Source organism: Protopterus annectens, chromosome 1.part0, assembly GCF_019279795.1.
Source record: "Protopterus annectens isolate FY-2018-M chromosome 1.part0, PAN1.0, whole genome shotgun sequence".
Taxonomy (NCBI): Eukaryota; Metazoa; Chordata; order Ceratodontiformes; family Protopteridae; genus Protopterus; species Protopterus annectens.
In genome coordinates, this window is record NC_056725.1 from 1,283,021,938 (window position 1) to 1,283,044,704 (window position 22,767).

General features: G+C 40.8%; 1 protein-coding gene across 6 annotated transcripts in view; it reads right to left on the minus strand.

Moving 5' to 3' along the window:
* The window catches only part of NEDD4L (NEDD4 like E3 ubiquitin protein ligase), a 3,335,946-nt gene that overhangs the window by 697,326 nt on the left and 2,615,853 nt on the right, over window positions 1-22,767 (minus strand). For 4 of the 6 annotated variants that reach the window (XM_044066167.1, XM_044066169.1, XM_044066163.1 and 1 more), the window contains one exon: window positions 18,059-18,118. The exons of 1 other annotated variant lie outside the window; for it this stretch is intronic. In XM_044066167.1, the coding sequence (XP_043922102.1) occupies window positions 18,059-18,118 (60 nt within the window). The remainder of the gene's footprint in view (window positions 1-18,058; window positions 18,119-22,767) is intronic. One more of the 6 variants, XM_044066164.1, reaches the window with a different exon arrangement.

Consider the following 22,767-nt stretch of genomic DNA (forward strand, 5'->3'; position numbering starts at 1 on the left):
ATAATGGGTATAGTTCCCCATACTAAAGGGGTGGCTTAAGCCACAAAACTATGGGCTAGGCTTGTAAATGCCCTCGGGCAGATAGCCTAGTATGAACCTATGAACCTATGAACCTATCTGGGCCTAAGAACTCGGTAGTTTTAGTTAAAAAAGTCGTCAGTCTGAGTTGAACATTGGATGAGCGAATAACTGCCTCAGAAGCCGGTGCCTGTTCAGCGGCTCCGGACCCATCCAAGGTAGAGACATCCACAGGTTCCATAGTCAAAGAAGAGTCTTGCGGCATGCCGGACTCCGAATGGGTCTCAGTAGAGACCTGCAAATCCAATGAAGTGGGCATCAGGGGCTGCAAAAGCGCCTGAGTACTGGCGGACTGGTGACTACCTAAACGGAAGCATCGTCGGCAGTTTTGGACCTATGCGGTCTGTCTTTATCTTTACGTTTTTTTCGGAATATCGGTAGTCGGATGGCTTACCGAAGCCATTTCAGAATACAGATATCGAGAGCGAAAGAATTTAGCGACAAAGAGAGCCCAACGATGAATGGTTCCGGTGTTAAATAAGGCACAAAATCGGCATCGTTGTTTGGGCCTAAACAGGTGACGCAGTAAGAATGAAAATCTCTGTGAGGTATTTGCTTTCCACAGGCAAGACAATTCTTAACTTTTTCTGACATCGGTTAGAGCAAGAAAAAAAGGATCCCCAATGGGGTACTTAGCTTTAGAAGACTTCTGGATTATTAAATTCATAAACGAAATTCAAGTAGCGGCCGACCAGCACTTGCAAACTGCTTCTGCTTTGGGCTCCTCGGCAAGAAAGACTGATGTAATGGCGTCAGCAGCCTGTTTTTATACCCACAACAACCTGACGTCAGTCTTGGAGCGACAGCATCCAAAACAGAAATACTAAGTCTCTGGTATTGTGGACCGAATGAGGGCTACCTGCACGCAGATAACTCAAGTGTGATGACTGCAACAGTGAAACACGAAGGACATCGACTAAAATAAAATATACGCTTGGTAGTAAAAAAAAAAGAGTGATTAGCAAGGAAAATTTTTAGTTTTAAAATGTAAAAAGATAAACTCACTTAGCCCAAAGCTGATCAACGTCCTCCATGCAGTGCGGCAAACGAAATCTGAGGTATTATCGAACTGCATCATGGGAAGGGTACTAGCCCATGAGCATGGTTAAAATCCTCCAGCTAGCAAACAGGCCGAGATGGATCCGAGGGATCAAATTTGACCCCCAGCTGTGAGAATAAGGACGAGATTGACAACATCACATCATGATTTATGCATTTCTTTATCTATCCCTACCTGTCCTTTTTTCACTCTCCTCCCACCAATTCCCATATGCCTCTGTGCATGTGGCCTTTATCTTTCTTATGCCCTGTGTAATGGCTCTTAGAATCTTGAACTGGTGCACTCAAGCCTATGTCCACTATCCGTGTACCCAGGCTAATGGATGGATATGCACATATCCACAATCTCTAATCCTTAAGAACTAGTCAAACAGTGGATTGTACCTGGAATAACACACACTAGCTGAAACCTATGGACTAATACACTTGAAATTCTCTTAAAAGAGGTTCAGCTGCCATGATAAAGTAGCTAGTGTGTGTAAGGCAATGAAGAACAGAGGAAGCCAACGCCACCCTAAATGCAGAGGGCTTTCCTGAAGATTATGTGATACAGTAAGTACTAGCAAATATGTTGCACCTACTTGAAGTGCATCTACTTTAGTCAATGAAAACAGGTGGGAAGAATCCTAAACAGTGCCTGAAACACTATCCTGAGAGCTGAGAAAAATGGACATTAAGGCAAGATATTGTGACTGACAGCTTTGTTATTTATTTTATTTTAAATTTATTAACGTGGCAGTCCCACTGTGTCACACACCACTTTATGGGTTCCCCAAGGAATACAGTAAAGTACAGTTGTGTACACTTACCATAAATGTAGATGCTTGAGTGTATTCGCTGTTGCAGTCATCACATTTGGGTTATCTGCCTGCAGGTAGCCCTCAGCTGGCCTGAACAGTCTTCGGATTTCTGCGTCGGATGCTGTCGCTTCTTCGATGACGTCAGGGGTATAAAACATGCAGCCGACACCATTACATCAGTTTTTCTTGCCCCAGATGTCAGGTGCCCCCACAATAGGAAGCAGTTATATGGTATGGTACACCCCCATCAAAAAGCAAATACACATGAAAAAATATATACCAAACAAGAAGGAAAGGTAGAGCCAAGAGAAGTCAGAGGGCTAGAGGGAGGATAACCAGGACTACAACAGTGAATACACTCGAACATCTACATTTATGGTAAGTATACATAACTGTACTATGTTCTTCGTGTTTCACTGTTGCAGTCATCACATTTGGGTCAATTCCCAAAGCTAAGGAAGGGAGGAGGTAGTTAAAGAGCATTAGGGCCAGCTATTAAGCCCTGCAAGACTGCTGTGGCAAATCCAGTTCTGGATTTAGAAAAGATAGGCAGGTGGTAATGCTTGGTGAAGGTATGTACAGAGCTCCAGGTAGCAGCTTCCAGGATGTCCCTGGTAGGGACTCCTCTGAGAAATGCCATAGAGGTAGATGTAGCCCTGGTGGAATGTGATCTTATCCCCTGTGGGGTAGGTTTTCCATGGTGCTTGTGGCAGAAATGAATGCAATGGGCTATCCATTTGGAAATGGTTTGCTTTGAAATGGCCTCCCCCTCTACTCCTGCAGCAAACCCAACTAGCAGCTGCTCAGATTTTCTGAGAGGCTTAGTCCTGTCCAAATAGAATCTAAGTTGTCTGTGCATGTCCAGAGAGTGCAGTATAAATTCCCCTTTGTTTTGTGGATTAGGGAAAAAAGTAGGCAAATGAATGGACTGGTTTAGGGCCACACTAGACACCACTTTGGGCATAAAGGAAGGATTAGTCCTGAGGGAAACCTTGTCCGCATGTAAGACAATGAAGGGTTCCACTGCCATGAGGGCCTGTAATTCAGACACTCTTCTTGCTGAAATAATGGCTAGAAGTAAGGCTGTTTTCCAAGAAAGGAATTTCAACTCTGCTGTTGCAGCTGGCTCAAGGGGGGGGGGGGTGAGCTTTTCCAATACAAAGTTAAGGTCCCGGGCTGGAGTGGGAGCTCTCCTGGGGGGGGGGGTCTTAAATTTTTGGCCCCTCTAAGGAATTGTTTTAGCAAGGGGTGAGAAAAGAGGGGTGGCTCAGTATTATAACATGCTGAAATGGCAGAGGCATGAATCTTAATTGACGAGAAGTATAGGCCCTTGTGGAGCACTTCTGTTAAGTACTCTAGAATATGAGGTAAGCTGGGCACCGTTCTGCCCATCCCCTGAGCCTGGCTCCAAGGGCAGTATCTTTTCCACTTTTCAGCATTGGAATTTCTGGTACTAGGCCTCCTTGCCTCCAAAATGACATCCAGCACCTGCTTACTGAGGGATGCTAGAGGAGAGCTCATGGAATTAGCCAGGATGCAAGGTTCAGGGTTTGAAGCTGAGGGTGCAAAAACTGGCCCTCCTGCTGGGACAGCAGGGAAGGGGTCTGAGGCAGGTGCCATGGTTGTAGCAGTGTCATACTGCCCAAGAGGGGGTACCAGTGCTGGTGCAGCCAGTCTGGTGCAATCAGTATTGTCCTTGGCTTTTCCTGTTTGACCTTTAGTAGAACCCACGAGAGGAGAGGCAGAGGGGGAAAGGCATAAACCGAGAGGCTTTCCCAGGTAAAGGAAATGGCATCCACTTCCCAAGCTTGACTGTGGGGAGTTCTGGTGCACAATTTGTTCAACTGGTAGTTCTGAGGGGAGGCAAACAGGTCTACCTCTGGAGTCCCCCATTTGTTCCTCAAGAGGTTGAATATTTTGGGTTCTAGTTTCCATTCGTGTGGGTCCATGAGATTTCTGCTTAAGTCGTCAGCCAGTGAATTTAGTTTACCTGGCAGGAACTGAGCTTGTAGGTGTACTTGGTAGCTCAAGGCTGTGTTCTACAGAGCCATGGCTAGTCTGCAGAGAGGGTAGGAGTGGGTTTCCCCCCCGCTTGTTTATGTACTACATAACTGTGGTGTTGTCTGTCTTTACCAATAGTTGTCCTGGAAGAATAAGGTTTTTGAAGGCTGTCAGAGCATTCTCTACAGCTAACATTTCTTTTTGATTGATATGCAGGTGCATCTGTCTCGGGTTCCATTTGCCCTGAATGCACTGCCCTGCCATGTGAGCCCCCCATGCATAGTCTGATGCGTCTGTCGTTAGGGTTTGAGTGGCAGGGGTTAGAGTGAAAGGGAGTCCCTTGTTGTGGTAGCAGGCCTCTGCCCACCAAGGGAACTCTGTCCTTAGACAAGGAATGACAGGAATCATTGTTTCCAGGTCCTGAGAATGTTGACACCATAGACTTTTTAGATACCATTGGAGTTTCCTCATATGCAGTCTTGCATATGGAATTAGTAGAATGCAACAGGCCATGAACCCCAGAGCTTACAGTATTTTCCTTGCAGAAAGCTGGGTTTTTGTGGCCAATAGTTTGAAGTAGGTTGTCAAATAAACTTGTTTCTCCAGAGTGAGGAATGCCATCTGGGAAGTTGTGTTCAAGCTTGCTCTCAGGAATACAATATGTTGACAGGGTGCTAGGTGAGATTTCTTTTAACTGATGGTGTACCCCAGTGAGGTTAGAAGTTTATTTACAAATGCCAGGTGTTGTAATAGCAAGTCCTGCCTTTCTGCCTGAATCAGACAATCGTCCAAGTATGGGTAAATTTGAATATTTCTCTGCCTGCAAAATGCAATGGCTGGAGCTAGACACTTTGTGAACACCCTGGGCGCAGTAGATAAGCCAAAGGGAAGTGCAGAGAACTGAAAGTGCATGGAGCCTGCCCTGAAATGTAGGTATTGTCTGCAGGATTCTCTTATTGGGATGTGCAGGTAAGCTTCCTTTAAGTCTAGGGTTGCCAGCCAGGCCAACCTTGGCTAGCACAGGAAGAAGCTGTTGAAGAGTTAGCATTTTGAATTTTGGAACCACCAGAAAGGTGTTGAAAACAGAGGGGTCCAGGATAGGATGCCAGGAGTTTTCTTTTCTGGTTACTACAAAAAGTCTTGAATAAAAACCTTGTCCCCTTTGTTCTGCTGGGACAGGTTGAATAGCCCTGATACTGAGAAGAGAGAGAATCTGTTGCTGGGCCTCCACCCAATGATTTGGGGGGAGGTCTGGCCATCTATTTGGGGTTGGTAGCGTGTGGAAGTGTAATCTCTATCCTCGGGAAACTATGTTCAAAACCCACTTGTCTGAGTTCCCAGTTTTTTGCATGCAGGGCATACTTTCCTCCTAAGTGAGCAAGTAGTTGAGCAGGGCTTTGAAGGGTTAAGGTTAAGTCATTGTGCCATTTTTCCATAGGGGGGGCTTACTACTCCCTGCTTTGGAAGTGGGAGCTCCCCACTTATTAGAGCTGTGCATAGCCTCAGACTGAAGTCTTGGTGGTTTGCTGTTCCTAAGTGTGGACTGAGAAGGCCTGAAAGGGTCTGGAAAGGGCCAGTTCTTTGAAGGCCAATGTCTACTGAATCTGGGAGGCTGTACTTGTAGGAAATCTTTAACAGTTTGCATAGATTTAGCTTTTTCCTCCATCCTTTTGAGGACGACTTCTGCTTTGTTGCCAAAAAGGCGGTCTTGGTTTAAGGGTGCATCCAGTAATTTAGCTTTAACATGATCTGGCAAGTTTTGTTCCTTAAGCCAAGCATGCCTTCTAAGTACAGATCCAGTGACAGGAGCCCTGCAAGATGCTTCTAAAGCATCAAAACCACATTGCAAAGTATGTTTACCAACTTGTTCTGCAGAATGCATTAAATCTTGCAAGTCTTTGTGCTCAGCACAGTCAGGAATCAACATAATTTTCTGTTTAAGTAGTCCCATAATCTGTTGCTGATACTTTAACATATAAAACTGGCAATTTAAAGCCCTAATGGCCAAAGTAGCAGAAGTGTATATCTTCTTACCCCATCTGTCTAAGGCTCTAGAATCTCTATCAGAAAGGGTAGGATTTTTGGCAGCAGTAGCCTTAATGCCTTTTGGTCATTGGGAAATGGTCTCTGGATCCGCAGTAGGATACTTGAAGAGGAACTTGTGAGAGTCAGGTACTCTGTAGTACCTGTCAGGTTTTCTGGGTGCTGGAGGTAAAGTGTCTGGGGTAAAGCTAGATTCCAAGAAAACATCTACAACAGCCAGAACAGGAGGGATAGCTAGAGGCCTGTGTTGCGGCAGGAGTAAGAATTCCCCAAGTCTCTTTTTGGACTCAGAATAGTCCTGGATTTCCCAGCAGAAATGCTCCCTAAGGGTATGCAAGGTTTCACGAAAAGAAAAATCTTCTGGAGGGGAAGCAGAGGGAATGGAATCCTCTGCATCAGAATCCTCATAAGTATATAAGGGCAAATCCTGGTAATCAGAAGGAGCAGAGATATCAGATTCCTGATCAAAAGAATCAGAAAGAAAATCGGTTTTAAGTCTCTTAGAGGGGGAAGGCTGGCTTCCCCTAATTAAGGTAATAAGGTCTTCAGCCATTCTAAGGATTTGTTTTTGAGGCATATGGGCCTGAGTCTGCAGTTTGTTCATCAGTTTTATAGGCATAGTGTGAGTTTTAAGCCTGAGGAATTCGGTACTTCTAGTTGGAAACGATGCCGTCGGTTTAATATGAAAGTCTGTAAGCATGAATACACCCTCAGAAGCCGGTGCCTGCACAGCGGCTCCAGACCCATCCAAGGTAGAGACATCCGCAGCTTCCATAGTCGAAGAAGCATCTTGTGGCATACCAAACTCCGAATGGGTCTCAGTAGAGGCCTGCGAATCTGTAGTAGTGAGTATCAGGGGTTGCAAAAACTTCTCACTGAGTACCGGCGGACTGGCGACTAGCTTAACAGAAGCGTCGTCAGCAGTTTTGGACCTATGCGGTCTGTCTCTGTCTTTATCCTTACGTTTTTCAGAAGATCGGTAGTCAGGTGGCTTAATGAAGCCATTTTTGAGTATGGAGATTGAGAACGAAAGTATTTGGCTATAAAAATAGCCCAACTACGAATAGTTTGGGCATTGAACAAGGCACAAAACCGACAGCGAGGGACATTGTGGCCTGGGCCTAAACAGGTGACGCAGTAAGAATGAAAATCTCTATGAGGTATTTGCTTTCCACAGGCAAGACAATTGTTAATTCTTTCTGACATTGGTTAGAGCAAGAAAAAAGGATCCCCGACGGGGTGCTTATCTTTTTTGAAGACTTCGGGTCTGAAACTCGAAAACAAAATTTTCAGGAGACGGCCGACCAGCACTTGCAAACTGCTTCTGCTTCAGGCACTGCATGACAAGAAAGACTGATGTAATGGCGTCTGCATGTTTTATACCCCTGACAACCTGATGTTATGGAAGAAGCGACAGCATCCGACACAGAAATCCAAAGGCTGTTCAGGCCAGCTGAGGGCTACCTGCAGGCAGATAACCCAAATGTGATGACTGCAACAGTGAAACACGAAGAACATCTGCATAATCAATATAAATCATTACATCCTAAAAAGCATTAGCACAGCAAATACAGAACAGATGCAAATGCAACTACTTACAATGTTCACTATGAAGTAATCATGCGGACATATTTAAGGCACAATGCATTCATAATCCAGAAAGGATTTTCAGACTCTGCAACTATCCACAAACAGTACGTTTGTATGGAGTGCATTTCTGAAAGTTAAGGGGATTCAGTTTTCAGTAGACCAGCCGCAGCTAACAGGCAAATTTAGCCTGTTCTGAAATGAAATCCAGACTAGCTGAATGACTACCTGCAGTGATACTTTCATTGGTGTCCCAAATACAAATCTTTTAATTTTGTTATAAACATGGAAGTGTTTTTGCTTCTGAACATCACTATCTGGCTCAAGGTAGCCACAGACACAGGAGCTTTGGTACAGGAGATAAGGGAGCCTTTCCTGCAGACAGAAAGACCCCAATTTCAAATGGCAGTTTTGACTGCTACCAAACCTTGCTGGAAGTCAAGAAACACTCAAGCCTGAACACCCAGAAAATTAAAAGTATGCACTTCTCAATAAGAACTTCACCTAAAGTTAATCTTGTACCTGTACATTTTATGTTACTCAATACCATTTATCTGGATTTAGAGGTGGGGTGGGGATACGAAAGTTATGTACTTACCATAACGCTAGATCCGTGTTGTCTTGTTTCATTTGGTTCAACCAGCAGGTTATCACATCTGACCTAGGTACTTTTTCAAGAGCTTGGACCCAGGGCGCTGACTCCTTCCCCTACCCATAATTCCCACTGGTCCTCAGATTACCTCAGATCAGGTTTGCCTGCTTATAGTTAGAAATCTGTACTGGGAAACCATTAGCTGACCGACCTATTTTGACAAATAGGACATAAGTAAAGAAAATAAGAAAAGCTGCCCAAGAGATAAGGCCTCTGGTCACGTCCAACCGTCTGGCCAGGACTCAAATAAAGGCAATTTAGGATGGAGGACAGAGGGAGGGATGTTTATCTGGATTAACTAAAACATAGATCTAAAATTACAGTAAGTACGTAGCTTTCATATCTGATGTTTTTTTCATCCAATTCAACCAGTGGGGCAGATTCCTAAGATACCCAAAACCTGGTTGGTTACATGGAAGGACAGTGCTGAGAATTTTGGAGCCAAAAGATGTAAGGGATCTGGATTATACATCCAATTTGTAGTGATGAAGAGTAAACCAAGCAGTGGTCACACAAATCTCATCAATGGGAATCCTACCCATAAAGCAGTGGAATTAGCAACCATTCTAGCAGAATAAGCCTTTGGTTTGCCATGTAAAGCCAATCACATTTTTTCATAAATGAAGGCAATACAGTTGGAAAGCCACTAGGACAGAGTTACTTTAGGGACTTATTGACCCAACTTAGCTTTAGAAAGGGCAATGAAAAGTTGATCAGACTTTCTGACCTCTTTGTCCTAAGCAAATAAAACCTGAATTGGCAATGAACGTCTGGAATATGTAAATTATATTCTCCTTTATTTGAGAATTTTAGGAAAAACACCTAAAGACTGACAGCTTGATTATGGTTTGCTTCAGAGGCCACCTTTGGAAGGAAGTGGGGATTTGTTCTCAAAGATACTCTGTCTAAGGGGTGGTTGCAATTTGGATAGATAGCCACCAAAAAGAGAGATTTCCAAAAAATAGATCTAAAGTAGAAGCAGGTTTGAAGGGAGTTTTTTGCAAAGATGATTGAAGGCCTTAAAAGGAAGGTTCCTTTCAAAAAAGCTTTGATAATACTTACAGAAGCAATAGGTCTGAATCTGTCCCACATGGACATTGGAAATGGTTGCCAACTGTACTTTAATAGTTGACAAACTTGTTTGTTTTTGTAGCAATTCTGCCAAAACACTTAAAATTGATGGAAGAGGAGCTGAGACAGAGTCTAACCCCTGGTGCAAGCCCATATAGTAAACTGTTTCAATTTGCTAACATAACCTTTTCTTGTATTTTTTTTTTATGAGGAGGATAACATTTGCACAATTGGGCAGACAGCCTGGCATCCCTGCCAACATTAAAACTGGAGAAACTATGCGGTCAGTTTCAGCATTTTCAGGTGTCAGTGAGACTGACTAGACAGGTGATACAGAAGATTTGGATGAGGGTTCAACATCCAAAGAGGATGCATTAGGACAGAGAATGGGGAACCAAACCTGCTGGTGCAAAAGGGAGCAATGAGGATAACATTGGCCTTGTATCTTCTGACTTTCTGAAGAAACTGCTATGACAGGCAAGTGGGCAAAACCATAAAGGAGGTTTGGGTGCCAAATGTGGACTACAGCGTCCCTCAGTGTCTGACCCTGAGAAGAGATAAGGGCAAATTAACTACTGCACTTATTGCTTAGATATGAAGCAAAATGATAGCAGCAAGGTTGGCTTCAGTGACTCCCCAGGATGAGCACTGTGATTAGAAAGAGACAGGAAGTGATATACCACCATACTACCATGTTGTCTGTCTGGATGGATGAAAGGAAATTTGCACAGATGGATCCATGGAACATCAACAGCAGCCAAGATCCTGAGGGGCGATTTGTGCAACTGGAAAGGCTAATGGCTAAAGAGGTAGCTTTATTTTTGGACACTCGTCTCCTTGAAAAATATGTGAGCCTGAATTTAACCCCTAGAGGGTTACGCACTGATCGTTTGCCTGCTACCAACTTTTCGGAAGAGGAAAATGACCTGTTTGAGGAGTGGAAACAGGCTTCCTTACATTGTACTTTAAATTGGCTCCATATATTAATTAAGCGGAATATGAGGGCACACGAGACATTAAAAGTGGAAATCTTGCACTTACAGGACGAGGTGGTGGAGGAGTCCTGTTATAGGGTGCAGATGTCCTCTATATGTGAAAAAGTCTCAAAATTGGAAGCTGAAATTATTCAGCAAAGAGAAATAAGCTCTTACGCAATATGAGAGACTATGAGTGTGCTGTTTTCCTGGCAGCGTGAGTCATCACAGACTAGGTCAAAGTTTAGAAATAACAGCCAGAAGTGCTGGAGTGTGTCGGCGTCCTCTGCAGAGCAAGATGGCTCTAAAACTGTTTCTTTTGCTGTTTCTTCGGCTTCTGAAGCTGAGGATACCAACCAGACAGTAACTGTTAACAATCGCTCCTTTCAGTCTAACCAAACAATCATGGGAGAGGAAGAAGGAAGGGAAGAAATCGCTTTAAGTAATGGACATTTTGTTAATAACTGCGTATACAATGTACAAGCAATGTATTTTCTTAATTTGTCTAAACTTAGCCTTTCAAATGATATGAAGGCTGTGTTGTTTAAAGGCAGTAAATTTGTGCCTATATTTATACTCTCTTTTGTTGACCTGCATTTTGAGCTAAAAGCATTTTGTAGGAAGCTGTTATTGTGTGTTTATTTGGAAAACAATTTACAAAACAGTTTAGAGAATAATGATGAATTGGAAAATGTAAATATATTTGAAGATGAATTAATGAATGTTTCCATTTATGATTATGATTCATTCTGAACTGTTGGAAAATGAAAATGATGTTGACAGTGAACGTCTTTGCTATACTACAGGGTATGGCAAATTACAGTTACCTAACTTGTCAGTAAATAACAAATTTGTACCTATGATAAATGTACCTGCCATTGTATTATTTCAGAAAATTGTGTATAAGGAAATCTCTATTGCTTTTAGTAAGCTTTTGAAGCAGAATAAGTTATATAATCTAACTAAGAATGCGCGGCTAGCTCTAAAATTTTAAAACCGTTAAAAATGGAGTTTATATTTAAATGTGCAGATAAAGGTGGACACTGGGTCATTTTGGATAAACAAATGTATTTTGAAATGATAACCGACATACTGAGTTGTGAAGATGAATATAAGTGTTTATCTAGGAACCCTGTAACAAGTTATAATGAAGAACTGTTGGCATTATTAGAAAGGGGAGAGCGTCTGGGTTTTCTTGACCAAAAGGATGTTAACAAGTTATATGTTAAGAAACTGGTAACCCCTATTATATAAGCTTTGCCCAAGGTACATAAAATTTTAAGCAAGCCTCCTGGAAGCCCTATTATTTCAGGGCTGGGTTCCTATTTAAGTAATGTTGGTAGTTTTCTAGATTTCCACTTGAAACAGTATTTATGTAAGATTCCTGCACATATTTCAAATACACAAGATTTACTGAATGAGTTAGCCAAGATTAAATGGCAAGGTGACTATTATTGGGTTACTGTTGATGCCAAATCATTACATACCAACATAAAACTGAGATGGGTTTGGAGGCCATCATGGATATGTTAGATTGTGGTCCTAGAACAGCTTTTTTGATCAGTTTATTGGAATTTAGTTTCACCCATAACCATTTTTCCTTTGAGAACGAGTTTTTTTTTTGCAGTTGAAGGGCACAGCAATGGGAGCCTCTTATGTGCCCTCACATGCTATAATACATATGGGCTTTTTTGAGAAGAAATGTATATAATCCACTACCTTTTATAAGGATAAGGTTTTGCTTTATAAGCGATTTACTGATGACCTTATATTTGTTTGTAGGGGTGATAGTTGTGAATTTGTTGATTTCTTTGAGGCCCTAAATTGCAATGAACATGGTTTGGCTTTCTCTTATGAATTAAATAGGCAAGCCATTAACTTTCTAGATGTGACATTATATGGGGATGGTGAGGCTACAGGCTTTAGACCATACAGGAAGCAAACCTCAGTTAATATGTTTTCACATGCAACTAGCATGCACCCAGAGCACTTATTGAACTCTCTATTTACCCTATGGTGAATTTAAAGGAATTTTTGATCACACTAATGATAAAAATCAGAAATTGCTGGAATTGGATAATGTAGAGAGGAGATTAAAAGACAGGGGTTATGATGAGGAAAGATTATTGAGATGTAAGCATGCAGTGCTTGGGGGTGTTATGCGAAAATCGCAAATAATGCCAGCTAGGAATTGTAATAATGGTTTTGGGGAGAAGAGTCCCTCTGGCATGGATGTGAATAGAAAGTTTTGTTATGTTACAAAATGTTCTCCTTTTTCTGATGTGTTAGTAAATACTGTGAGAAGATTTTGGCACATTATTTCCGAGGATAAAAATATAGGTCATTTGTTCCCCAGACATGTCACATTTTCTTTTAGTAAAGAAAAAACTTGAAGGAATTACTGAATTATAACTTTGTTGTGGGACCTAACATTAATTTACCTTTGGGTACCTTCCCTTATGGTCACTGCAGTATATGTAACAGAGTAAAGAATATGTCTGGATCTCTAATTAATGGGAAGTTATTTAATTCTAGATATTGCTTCAGCTGCAGATCAACAGGGGTGGTGTACATTTTGGGATGCGTGTGCTCTGATACAAGGTGGTATATAGGACAAACTAAACGTATGGTTAGAATTCGGATTCTTGAACATCTCAGTGATACAAGAAATCATAATGAATTAAGTCCTATAGCCAACCATTTTCATGAAATGCATGGGGGTTTAGATGGTGGTTTAACTTTTTGTGTACTTGCAAAACCCTTTTTACCTAGAGGGGGTGATTATATTAGCAAATTATTGGAGTTGGAAACTAGAATGATATTTAAATTTCATACCTTAAGGCCCCATGGTTTAAATCAAGAAGTAGGGATCTGAAGGCTTTAAATAAGTAGGGCACTTGATGGTTAAGCATTTATATTCATATGTATTTATGCAAATATGAATTATATACGGATAATCTGTATTGATGTTTGTATACTTATATGTTTATAATAGTATTTGTATATTTATATAATTTTGAGATATTTAATTAATTGCATAAAACACAAATTTTGGTTGTATAAACTAATTGTCATTTAAATTAATCCAACTGAATTATTGGATCCTGTTAAGTGGCTATTTGCATAGTATATAAGTCAGCTGAAACTGTTATACTGTGATCCTTGAAGTCGAATTGCCGAGGTGCCAAATCACTGTTGCTGAATAAAGAAGAAAAGGTGCTGGTGTAATTTTGTGTTTTTTGATTTGTATTTTGCTGTTTGTGTGTTCTCATGTAGTACTTTGCCTGAGGAACTAGTGCGATCAAACAGCCATCAAGCCCAAAAGCCGAAGAACAAGTCTTGCTGGAGGACAAGAGTAGTGAAGGACCTCTGAAGTTACTTGATACCGAGACAATATTCTGGATTGCAGAAGTTTGCTTATTTCAGAACTTGTGTTTTGGTGGCATCTGATAATCTCTACCTCCTGCTTTTGTGTTAGCTGACTGTTGGCAAAGTTGATTTCAATTCCCGACCATAGAGCAAGTAATAGTAAGACGTCCCTGTCCTAGAACCAGTAGATCCCAAGGTTGATGTGGTAATGAGCCAAATGTCCAAACATGGGAACACTTATACTCCCTGCAGCCTAAGATAAACTGCTACCACTGCCATGCATTTAGTGAACAAGTTGGGGGTGGTGGTGAAGCTAAAGGGCAGTGCTCTGAATTGAAAATGATTGCCTCCTAGCCAGAAATGGAAAAATCCCCTGGACTGCTTTGCTATCCTGATACAATAGTACAAGTGCTGGAGATCTGTGGAGCACATCCAGTTAACCTTTCTCAGAAGTAGAATGGACTGAACCGTGACCTTCTGGAACCTGGTCTCTTTCAAAAACTGATTGGGTGGTGGCTTAGGCCCAGGATGGGTCTTAGGTCTCCTGTTTTCTTCAGAAATACAAAGAACCTTTAATAGACTTTGGATTCTAATTAGTCATGAGGGACATGCTGGATGACTCTCTTTTCTAGCAGCTTTCTTACTTCTGCTGCTGCAAATTCCATCTGACTGAATGGTATTTTGGGAATTTCATTTTTTCTCTAATGAGGAGAAACAAAGGGAATAACATAGCCTCTGGTGATTATACTCTACACCTAGGAATCTTGACTGAAGGGCTACCAAGCTTGAGGGTGCAGGGATAAGCACCCACCGACTGAATCCATAGCTCAGCAGTCAGGCAACAGATCAGGAGCACTAGTGGGGTTTCTGCATGAAAGGATCGCAACCCCCTGATTTTGTGGTCCCCCTCTGCCTCTGGGGCAACATCCATTAATGCTATTCCTCTCTCTATCCCAGGGGGACTGTCTGCAGAAAAGTCCTGACCAAAACACTGAGATTTTCAAACAATAGCCCCCCCCCCAATCTGGTTAAGGCATAAGGTCCTCTGTGGGGTGGAAAAGTGTAGTTAAATGCAGACAGCGTCTTGCCTTCCTGTTCGCTCCTGAAACGTGTCCCTTTCACTTTTGGTCTGAACAAGGTTGAACCATCAAAGGGGATATTGATAAAGGATGTCTTGAAGCCTTCTGTAAAGTTGCATAGCTGCATCCAGGCATGCTGATGAATAGCAATGCCAGTGCCTGACACCCTTGCTGTATCATCAGCTGCATGAATATACAAGTCATTTACTGGAGGGTAAACAGCTGGAACTCCACAGACGTCTAGATGTTCACAGGTAGGTTATCAGAGAGGGATTTTGTCAAGTCCTTCTGAAAATGGGTCATATCAGCTAAGTAGTTCAGTGCTCGGTGCAAAAGACACTGAAGCATATGTCCATTTCTCAAATCTGTCCAATACCCTACAGTCTCTATTATTGTAATGAACAGATGTGCTCCTTCTGGGGTCGATTTGATATCTGCAACACCATCGCTACCATAACTAAAAACTAACAGCTCCAGCAACCTGTGTATTTTCTTTCCATAAACGAAGCATTGTAAGAGATTGTGTATTTCCATGGCAATCATGACATGCACCCCCCTACTGGTATTACCCAAAAAGAAAATTAGATGAAAAGATTGCTTGACCAGTGACAGGAGAATCTACCTTCATGAGAAAAAGATGTGTCTAGCAAAAATACATTAAGTATGGAAGGTGAGGTAAAGCTCATTATACAAAATAGCCTGAAGCCCGAACACTCTCTCATATGAAGTTAAATCCACCTGAAACAGCATCTTCTAGGACATAAACTTCACATAGTTCAAGCCAGTTAGCCTAAATGTGACAGCATGTCAGTTAGGAAGTTCAGGTCCCAAAGAGAAAGATTCTTTACTGGAGGCTAAAGACGAAAAACACCCTTAAGATATGGTTTCATCACTTCACTGGGGTTTGACGAGTACCATTCTACCAAATTAGAGACAATATCTTCGAAGCCTCTACGATGTTCAAGCTCTTATCTGTCAGAAAAAGAGCTACTGTAGTAGCCACACTTCTAGGTGGATGCACTCATTTTTACCACAGTTGCAGATCCATGTGCTCAGACATGAAGATATTTCTAGAGAGGACTAGATAAAAACTGACCTGGGGCTCTGTTCTTTTGGATTACTACTAGGGAAGGAGAATAAACGTTTGCCTTTCAGCTTGAAATCTTGCCCACAATGACAGAGATTAGGAGGAACATGGAGAATGTGTAAAAGAGCCTTCCCCACAATCCACAAAGACATATTTACTATTTTCCCAAATGCCACCTCTGTAGGAAACAGCAATTTCTCCAGGAAGAGAAAAGGCTCAACTCGGGAAAGGCTTTCTCTGAAACAAAGCTAGAACATTATCCCAAGGATGATGACATTGATGTACATGCCAGGGAACAGTGACTCAAGGTGCTCACAAGGATCCCTTAAGATATGGATCTTCAACCAATAAATTCTCCAGTTCATGGAACAGCCCAACACCAGACTGATTCTTGGGGGAGGGGAAAAAACAAATTCCTCTCTGCAAATTCTGGTATGATATCTTTGGCCAAATGTAAGATGATGATGAGCTTTTAGGGTACTTGCAGAGTTAACAAGACTACAAAACTGCAGTCTTCAGTTTGAGTGAAAACTGTGGTAGGAAGGGCTCGCTCAGAGAATGGCACATAAAATGTGTACCACCACTGATGGATTAGCAGTTGTACTTCTCACTACGCACCTGTGGCCTGGGTATCATTATTAGTGCTGGAACTAGTTGTCCAGCATGGAGTGGTGGAATGATGTGACCAATGGTCAACTCTTGCATTCTAAGGAGTGTCAGAAAAGTGTGGGGATCTACTTATGCACTGCAGCCTAGATGGAGAAGTTGATGGGAGAAAGGGAAAATATTACAAACACAATGCTTCCTAGTCTGCATCTGGAGGCACCTGAGGTCAACAACATTCATAAAAACATATACTGGAAGAAATGTGCCCTGCATTTTATGCTGGGCCAGTGAGAGAGCAATGGATTCATATAACAAAGGCTGAACAAAGCTGCCACAGTGTAGTATCAAAACAGGTACCACTAGCCAGCTCCATAGGAGACAGGGTTAAAACCTGGGTTGTTACCCAGACAATCTAGGATCAACCAGTGACCACAGTTCTGGAAGAGCCAACCAGGGAAGACATGTATCAATGGCCAGTGAAGGTCACTCAGCCTGGCCCACTGTAATACTGTCAACCAGAGGAGTCTGCACATCAATACAAGAGGTAAAGTTAAGGCTGGGCGTTTGCTCTCCTCTGCCAAGTATAGCATGCACTGCAGACCACTGTTGGAATGCCAAAAAATGAATGTATACATCACTACACAGCTGTAGCATATCCCATTTCAGAGGCACAAGTACAAGGACACCGAGTGGAGGGGGGTTAGCACCATATCCAAAACATTGGTCACTGTTAAATGAGCTGTGTCTTCCTGAACTCTCAATCACTCCCTTCCTGGTGTCTATGGATGCCTAGAAGAAAGGTTGGATTAATTTATCAAGAACACTAATCAAAAGCAGGCAGTAATTAAAGATGAGGTGGAGATGTAAAAAAAAATGCACTGGCACAAAAAGTGCTCTTATGCACCAACTCAGCCATATTCTATGACAAGTTTAACGTGATCAAAGTTCTGCACAGAGATACACAGTAATAAAGGGCACAAAAATAAGGCACAGAAAGGCATAAGGGGACTCTCTCAATCCTCACTGGAAGGCGATCAACTATATGAGGGGAGACAAACAGAGCCATCTGCCAAACCAGAGTGGAGACCCAGAAATAGGCCCAAAGGACTTCTGACAATCTACTCGTCTCTTAATAACAGGGTGTTACCTTGTCTCAGTAAAGACGGTACCAATCTAGATTGAAAAAGGAACACGTCTAGAAACAGATCATCCCATTTTCCATTCCTGTTCTACAGTCTTTACTGTGTTATGCTCTACAATCTTATGGTAAGTAATATGCAAGACTGTACAACATAAATGTATTACATTTTTTTAGCCATGCAGACTAATTAGATATCTCTAGCTAGGCTGATGTTTTTAAGAGTTAAAGAGAAACAAAAGTGTTAAAATTTATTTTACTATTTATGAGGAAGCTGCTAGTTAACAAAAAGGGAAAGCAATGTCTAATACACAAAAAAGTCACATATCTGTATTTCATACTTCTATAAATGTAAAATATACAATTTTCTCTCAAGGCTTGCATTAGTGCAGCATTTTACACTTACACTATGTACACATAATCAAAAAAACTAACTCATGTCACAAAAATGCCAGATTGTTCTATGCATGCATCCCAAAACCCAAGGTGAATAATATTTTATAAAGAACATTACCACTGGTTGTTCACCACAAGTAACAGTTGAAGATCGAACTCTCTGAGGCGGTTCACTCTGCTGACAAATGACAATTAACTTTTAGAGCGGTTATTTACTTCAGTAAACTGTTAAATCGCACACTTTAAACAATAGCTGCTTTCTTAGGCAGTGATTGTTAAGACTGTCTTGCAATGTAGCTCTGACTGATTGGTTAGTTCAGAAGGATGACAAAAGATCTTGGAGCTGAAAGGTCATTTCCCAAGAGTGAAAAATGATTGGAAGAGTTTACAGAAGTTGCATGCGACAAGAATGTAAAAAACGAAGAAGGCATTTAAGATTTCATTTTAAAAGCATAGCAATCAAATCCAGTTTGTTAGATCAAAACAACAAGGTGACAGCTAACTGTATTAAGATACAAAATAATGGCAAGTTTTTATGGGGGCTTTTCACTGTCTTTACAATGTAGGCATCAATGTCCACACACACTCATACTACAAAATATAAACACAACTCAGGTTATACTACTACAAAACATGCATCAGCACTGAGAAGCATTTTATAAATATTCATATTTTGGAAATAATCTTTCCTGTTCATGTCCATTACCTACAGATAACATATGCTAATGTGCTGTTCAGAACTGCATGACCTTTGCTAGGAGCATTACTTACAAATGCAACCAGTTTAATGGAAAAAAAAAAAAAAACTCCTCCTCTGACTAAATAAAATTACTTACCCATAAGGAAATGGGAAAGCATACACAATCTAATATTAGGATGCTTAATTAGGACTACAGAATATATAAGGAGTGTCTGAAACTATACTGAAACCATAACACTGAATAAAGAAATGCTGACATATCAAAATGTTAAAAGGTGAAAATGTTCAAATCCCTTGTAAGTGTAACTCAAAACAACATCATGCTTCCTGCAGAGGGGCAAGTTGAAACTGAAATACCTACAGCAGTATAAATGTTTACAGAACAGAGGACTTGCTCTCCCCTCTCCTTTGTTTCATGTTACACTTATAGGGATTTCAACATTTTGATATTTCAATATTTTTTTATTTGGTATTACAGCTTCAGTATGATATATATATATATATATATATATATATATATATATATATATATATATATATATATATATATATATATATATATATATTGCTAGACATATACACACACACATACACATTTACTTCCCAGTATCCACTTTTATTCAATGTCAGGGAGGAGCTGAAGCCTAGTCAGCAGGCAATCGTGTAAGGCATAGAACTCATTCTGGCTGGGATACCAGACCATTGCAGCAGTTACTATATAGTCATATGCAAAAAAAAACAGCTTTTAAAACACCTACCTGAATTTAACCACATTTTTCATATTGCAGGCCATGACAGAGATCACTGCCCCCTAGAGCCACTACTTCAGATACTTCACGTTGCTGAGGAATCCAAAACCGTGCTGATGTTAGAATGCTCACCAAATCTAGCAATATTCTAGAAGGACTTCTGAAAACAGGGACAGCTAAAAGGGTTATCCATCTGACATTCTGCAACTGCATCTATATTTCCAGGAGCCGTGGCTTACATATGAAAGCTCAATACAAATAACTGACATAGACTTCCTAAACTACTTCAATTTCTAACTCCATATGTAAAGTCCAAAATAAACAGCTGTGCTTACAGGGGCAAAGGGGCAGCAAACAAAGAACCCATCTTCAGAAGCCCCTTTCCAAGCTCTACAAAGTACGATGAGTGATTGCAGGTTAGTAGTATCTTATCTGACAACACTTCTGTAACAGATTCAGCCAAAATAGAAATTTCTAAGCAGTTTACAACATAATCCCGGACCCAAAAAATAACAAGCAAAAAATCAGAAAATGCTCAACAAAGAATGTTCTGCAGGACAGCTCTGCCACAAAAGGCTCTGATTCCAAATTGGCAATTCAAATAAAGTTTAGAAAAAGTGCACAAGGCATGTAGCTCCAAAATATATGAATAATACCAGGCCATAGAGATACAGGAAACTACCACTGACATCACAATGCTTCTTCACTGTATTATAAAATGACTGGTGGGCCCACTGAAGGAAAAAAATATGCAGTCAACTAACCATCTGTACAGTGACTGCTAGGGTACTAGCTTCCCTTTGGAATGCAAAAATAAAGAAATAAAAAGGCTTTTTCTTTTTCCAAATACTGCTGACTAATGAATGAAATATTTCTACAATAAAAAGCAATTGTTCACTCTAAGAAACACCTAATATATTACGTACATGTAGACTGGACTTCCAGATTCTTCATGTTAATGTAATGGCCAGTACAAAACGAGTATCCCCATGAAACAAACCAGAGTTGCATGGAAAGCAGGATCAAAAGAAAAAGTGAAAGTCTCTCAGTCATAAAACTGAGGTTATATGGGTAGTTGGATTTTTTTGTTTGCTGTGATTACGAAAACAAAGAACTCCATGCAAAAAGAACTTTTGTCAGCCAATGTGAGACAGACATAGCCAACAAATGAAATTTAGCTGTGGAGTAACAGCAATGATGTGTGCTAGACATGGAAAACAGTGTTACATCAAAAAAGACAATCCTGTACCCAGAAGCTGTTGTTCTCCTGTGGGGCCCAGTAAATCAGTTGACTTTATGGATCTGGGGTCATACAGTAATACCTGTGACACCCATTCATAGAAGCCAAGGAACAGGGGGATAGCACCTACTAAAGTGGAAGTGCCTCTTAATAAAGCCTATACATTGTAGTTGATCTGCAAAAGATCTTCCTTAATAGGCACTATGGTTGGGTTCAACCTCTGTACCAATAAGTAAACAGTATCATTTTTAATTTAATCAGGAAGTTCTTACTACCAGTTACGGACTTGCTCACATGATTGAGCAGACTATGACATCATGCAGGAATGGCATAAGCATACTCATCCCCCAACACATACATGACAGTTTATACCTTAGTAGCTAGTGAGTACCATTCAAGAAATCAATAACAGCAATGAGGCTGTGGCATTCCCACTGCTAGCAACTGATACACAACTATATACTTGCAAGGCTTACAGGAAACTTCAACCACTCATGCCAGTAGGAGAGCCTACCCAAAGGAGGATGCAAGGAAGATACCACTGAATCATAAAGGATGTTCTTCTGTGTAAACAAAATGACACATTAAGATTACATCTGTTATAGCAAACATTAGGGAACCTCATTGATGGCTACCATGGTTGGACTGTATTCCAAAGCATGAAAACCAGCAAGGAAAGCTGGGTTCTGGGGAAGTCTAGCTATTTTGATTGTGATCTACAATTTTTATTAATCGTTCATACAGACTTGTGTGGCTTTATTTACGAAAATATTTAAGTGTTTGTATATTTAACAGTCCAGTAGGCTAGTTGTCACTGGTGCTTATTGCACAAAGTAATGTATTTTCCATAATTTGATAATAAACTATGTTTGTTACACAGTATAAAAGTGTACCTCTGTGCCTTAATGTTACACTACACTATAACACAATTGATAAAGAACAAATCTGTCCACCCACAACTCTTAACACTCCATAAAAAATTTCCGAATTACTTTTTAAGAAGCCTTGTATTTTCTCTATTTCCCTGTATTAGACACACACGCACATGCACAATGCATAACACTTTAATAAGTATTTACATTTATTTCAAATAACCAGGAGTATCACAGCCCCTTCTTAAAAAAGCAAGATGGCTACTAGTAACTGGCAGGTCACACAGTTACTTTTATATCTTATTTTTAGATTTCCGCACCTAAACTACTGTCCACTCCTGGCAAATAGGCTTAGCATCAGCAGAAGTACCTTGTCCCTAACATGTCTAACAAATACTGTACTCAAGGATGCAGGTACTCCACGACAATCGAAGGAAACCACTGAAAATAATTTGAAATATACTCCTTTTATTCCACAAAGTAAACACTTTCGCATCTCCAAGGACGCTTCTTCAGACTTATAAAACAGTTACAAAACACTCAAATATTCATTTAAATATAGCTACACTTCTACTCAAAGCCAATAAAATGTTTCATAGAAATCACATGATATAGCTTCTTAGTGAAGGCACTTAAAAGCAGTTTCCTTAAACTGACAGCATGCAAATATAGAAAAAGTTCCTTATGCATGTGTGTGTGTGTGTGTGTGTGTGTGTGTGTGTGTGTGTGTGTGTGTGTGTGTGTGTGTGTGTGTATATATATATATATATATATATATATATATATATATATATGGTTCCCATTCAGAAGCCTGAAACATCATAAGCCTGAAAATCAAAATCCTGAAACCAAAAGCCTGAAAATTCAGAATCCTGAAAACTCAAAATCCTGAAAGCCCAAAATCCTGAAACTCAAAATCCTGAAAACACAAATAATGCTAATATGTCACTATAAAGACACTAATATCTACCAACTGACCCTGACCCTGACCCTAACCCTAACCCTAAGGTCCGTCACTATCGCACATTCACCTGACCCGCGCCCTAACCCTAACTCACGTAAACCGCCCCTAACCCCAATATTTGTCACTATTGCATACATGCCTAACCTGCGCCCTAACCCTAACTCACTTAAACCGCCCCTAACCCTAAAATAAAACCAACCGCACACTTACCTGACCCCAACGCATGACCTAACACCACAGGGCTAACAATAGCAAAGCCACAATGACATCAGTATGTCTATTTTGTGTTTTCAGGATTTTGA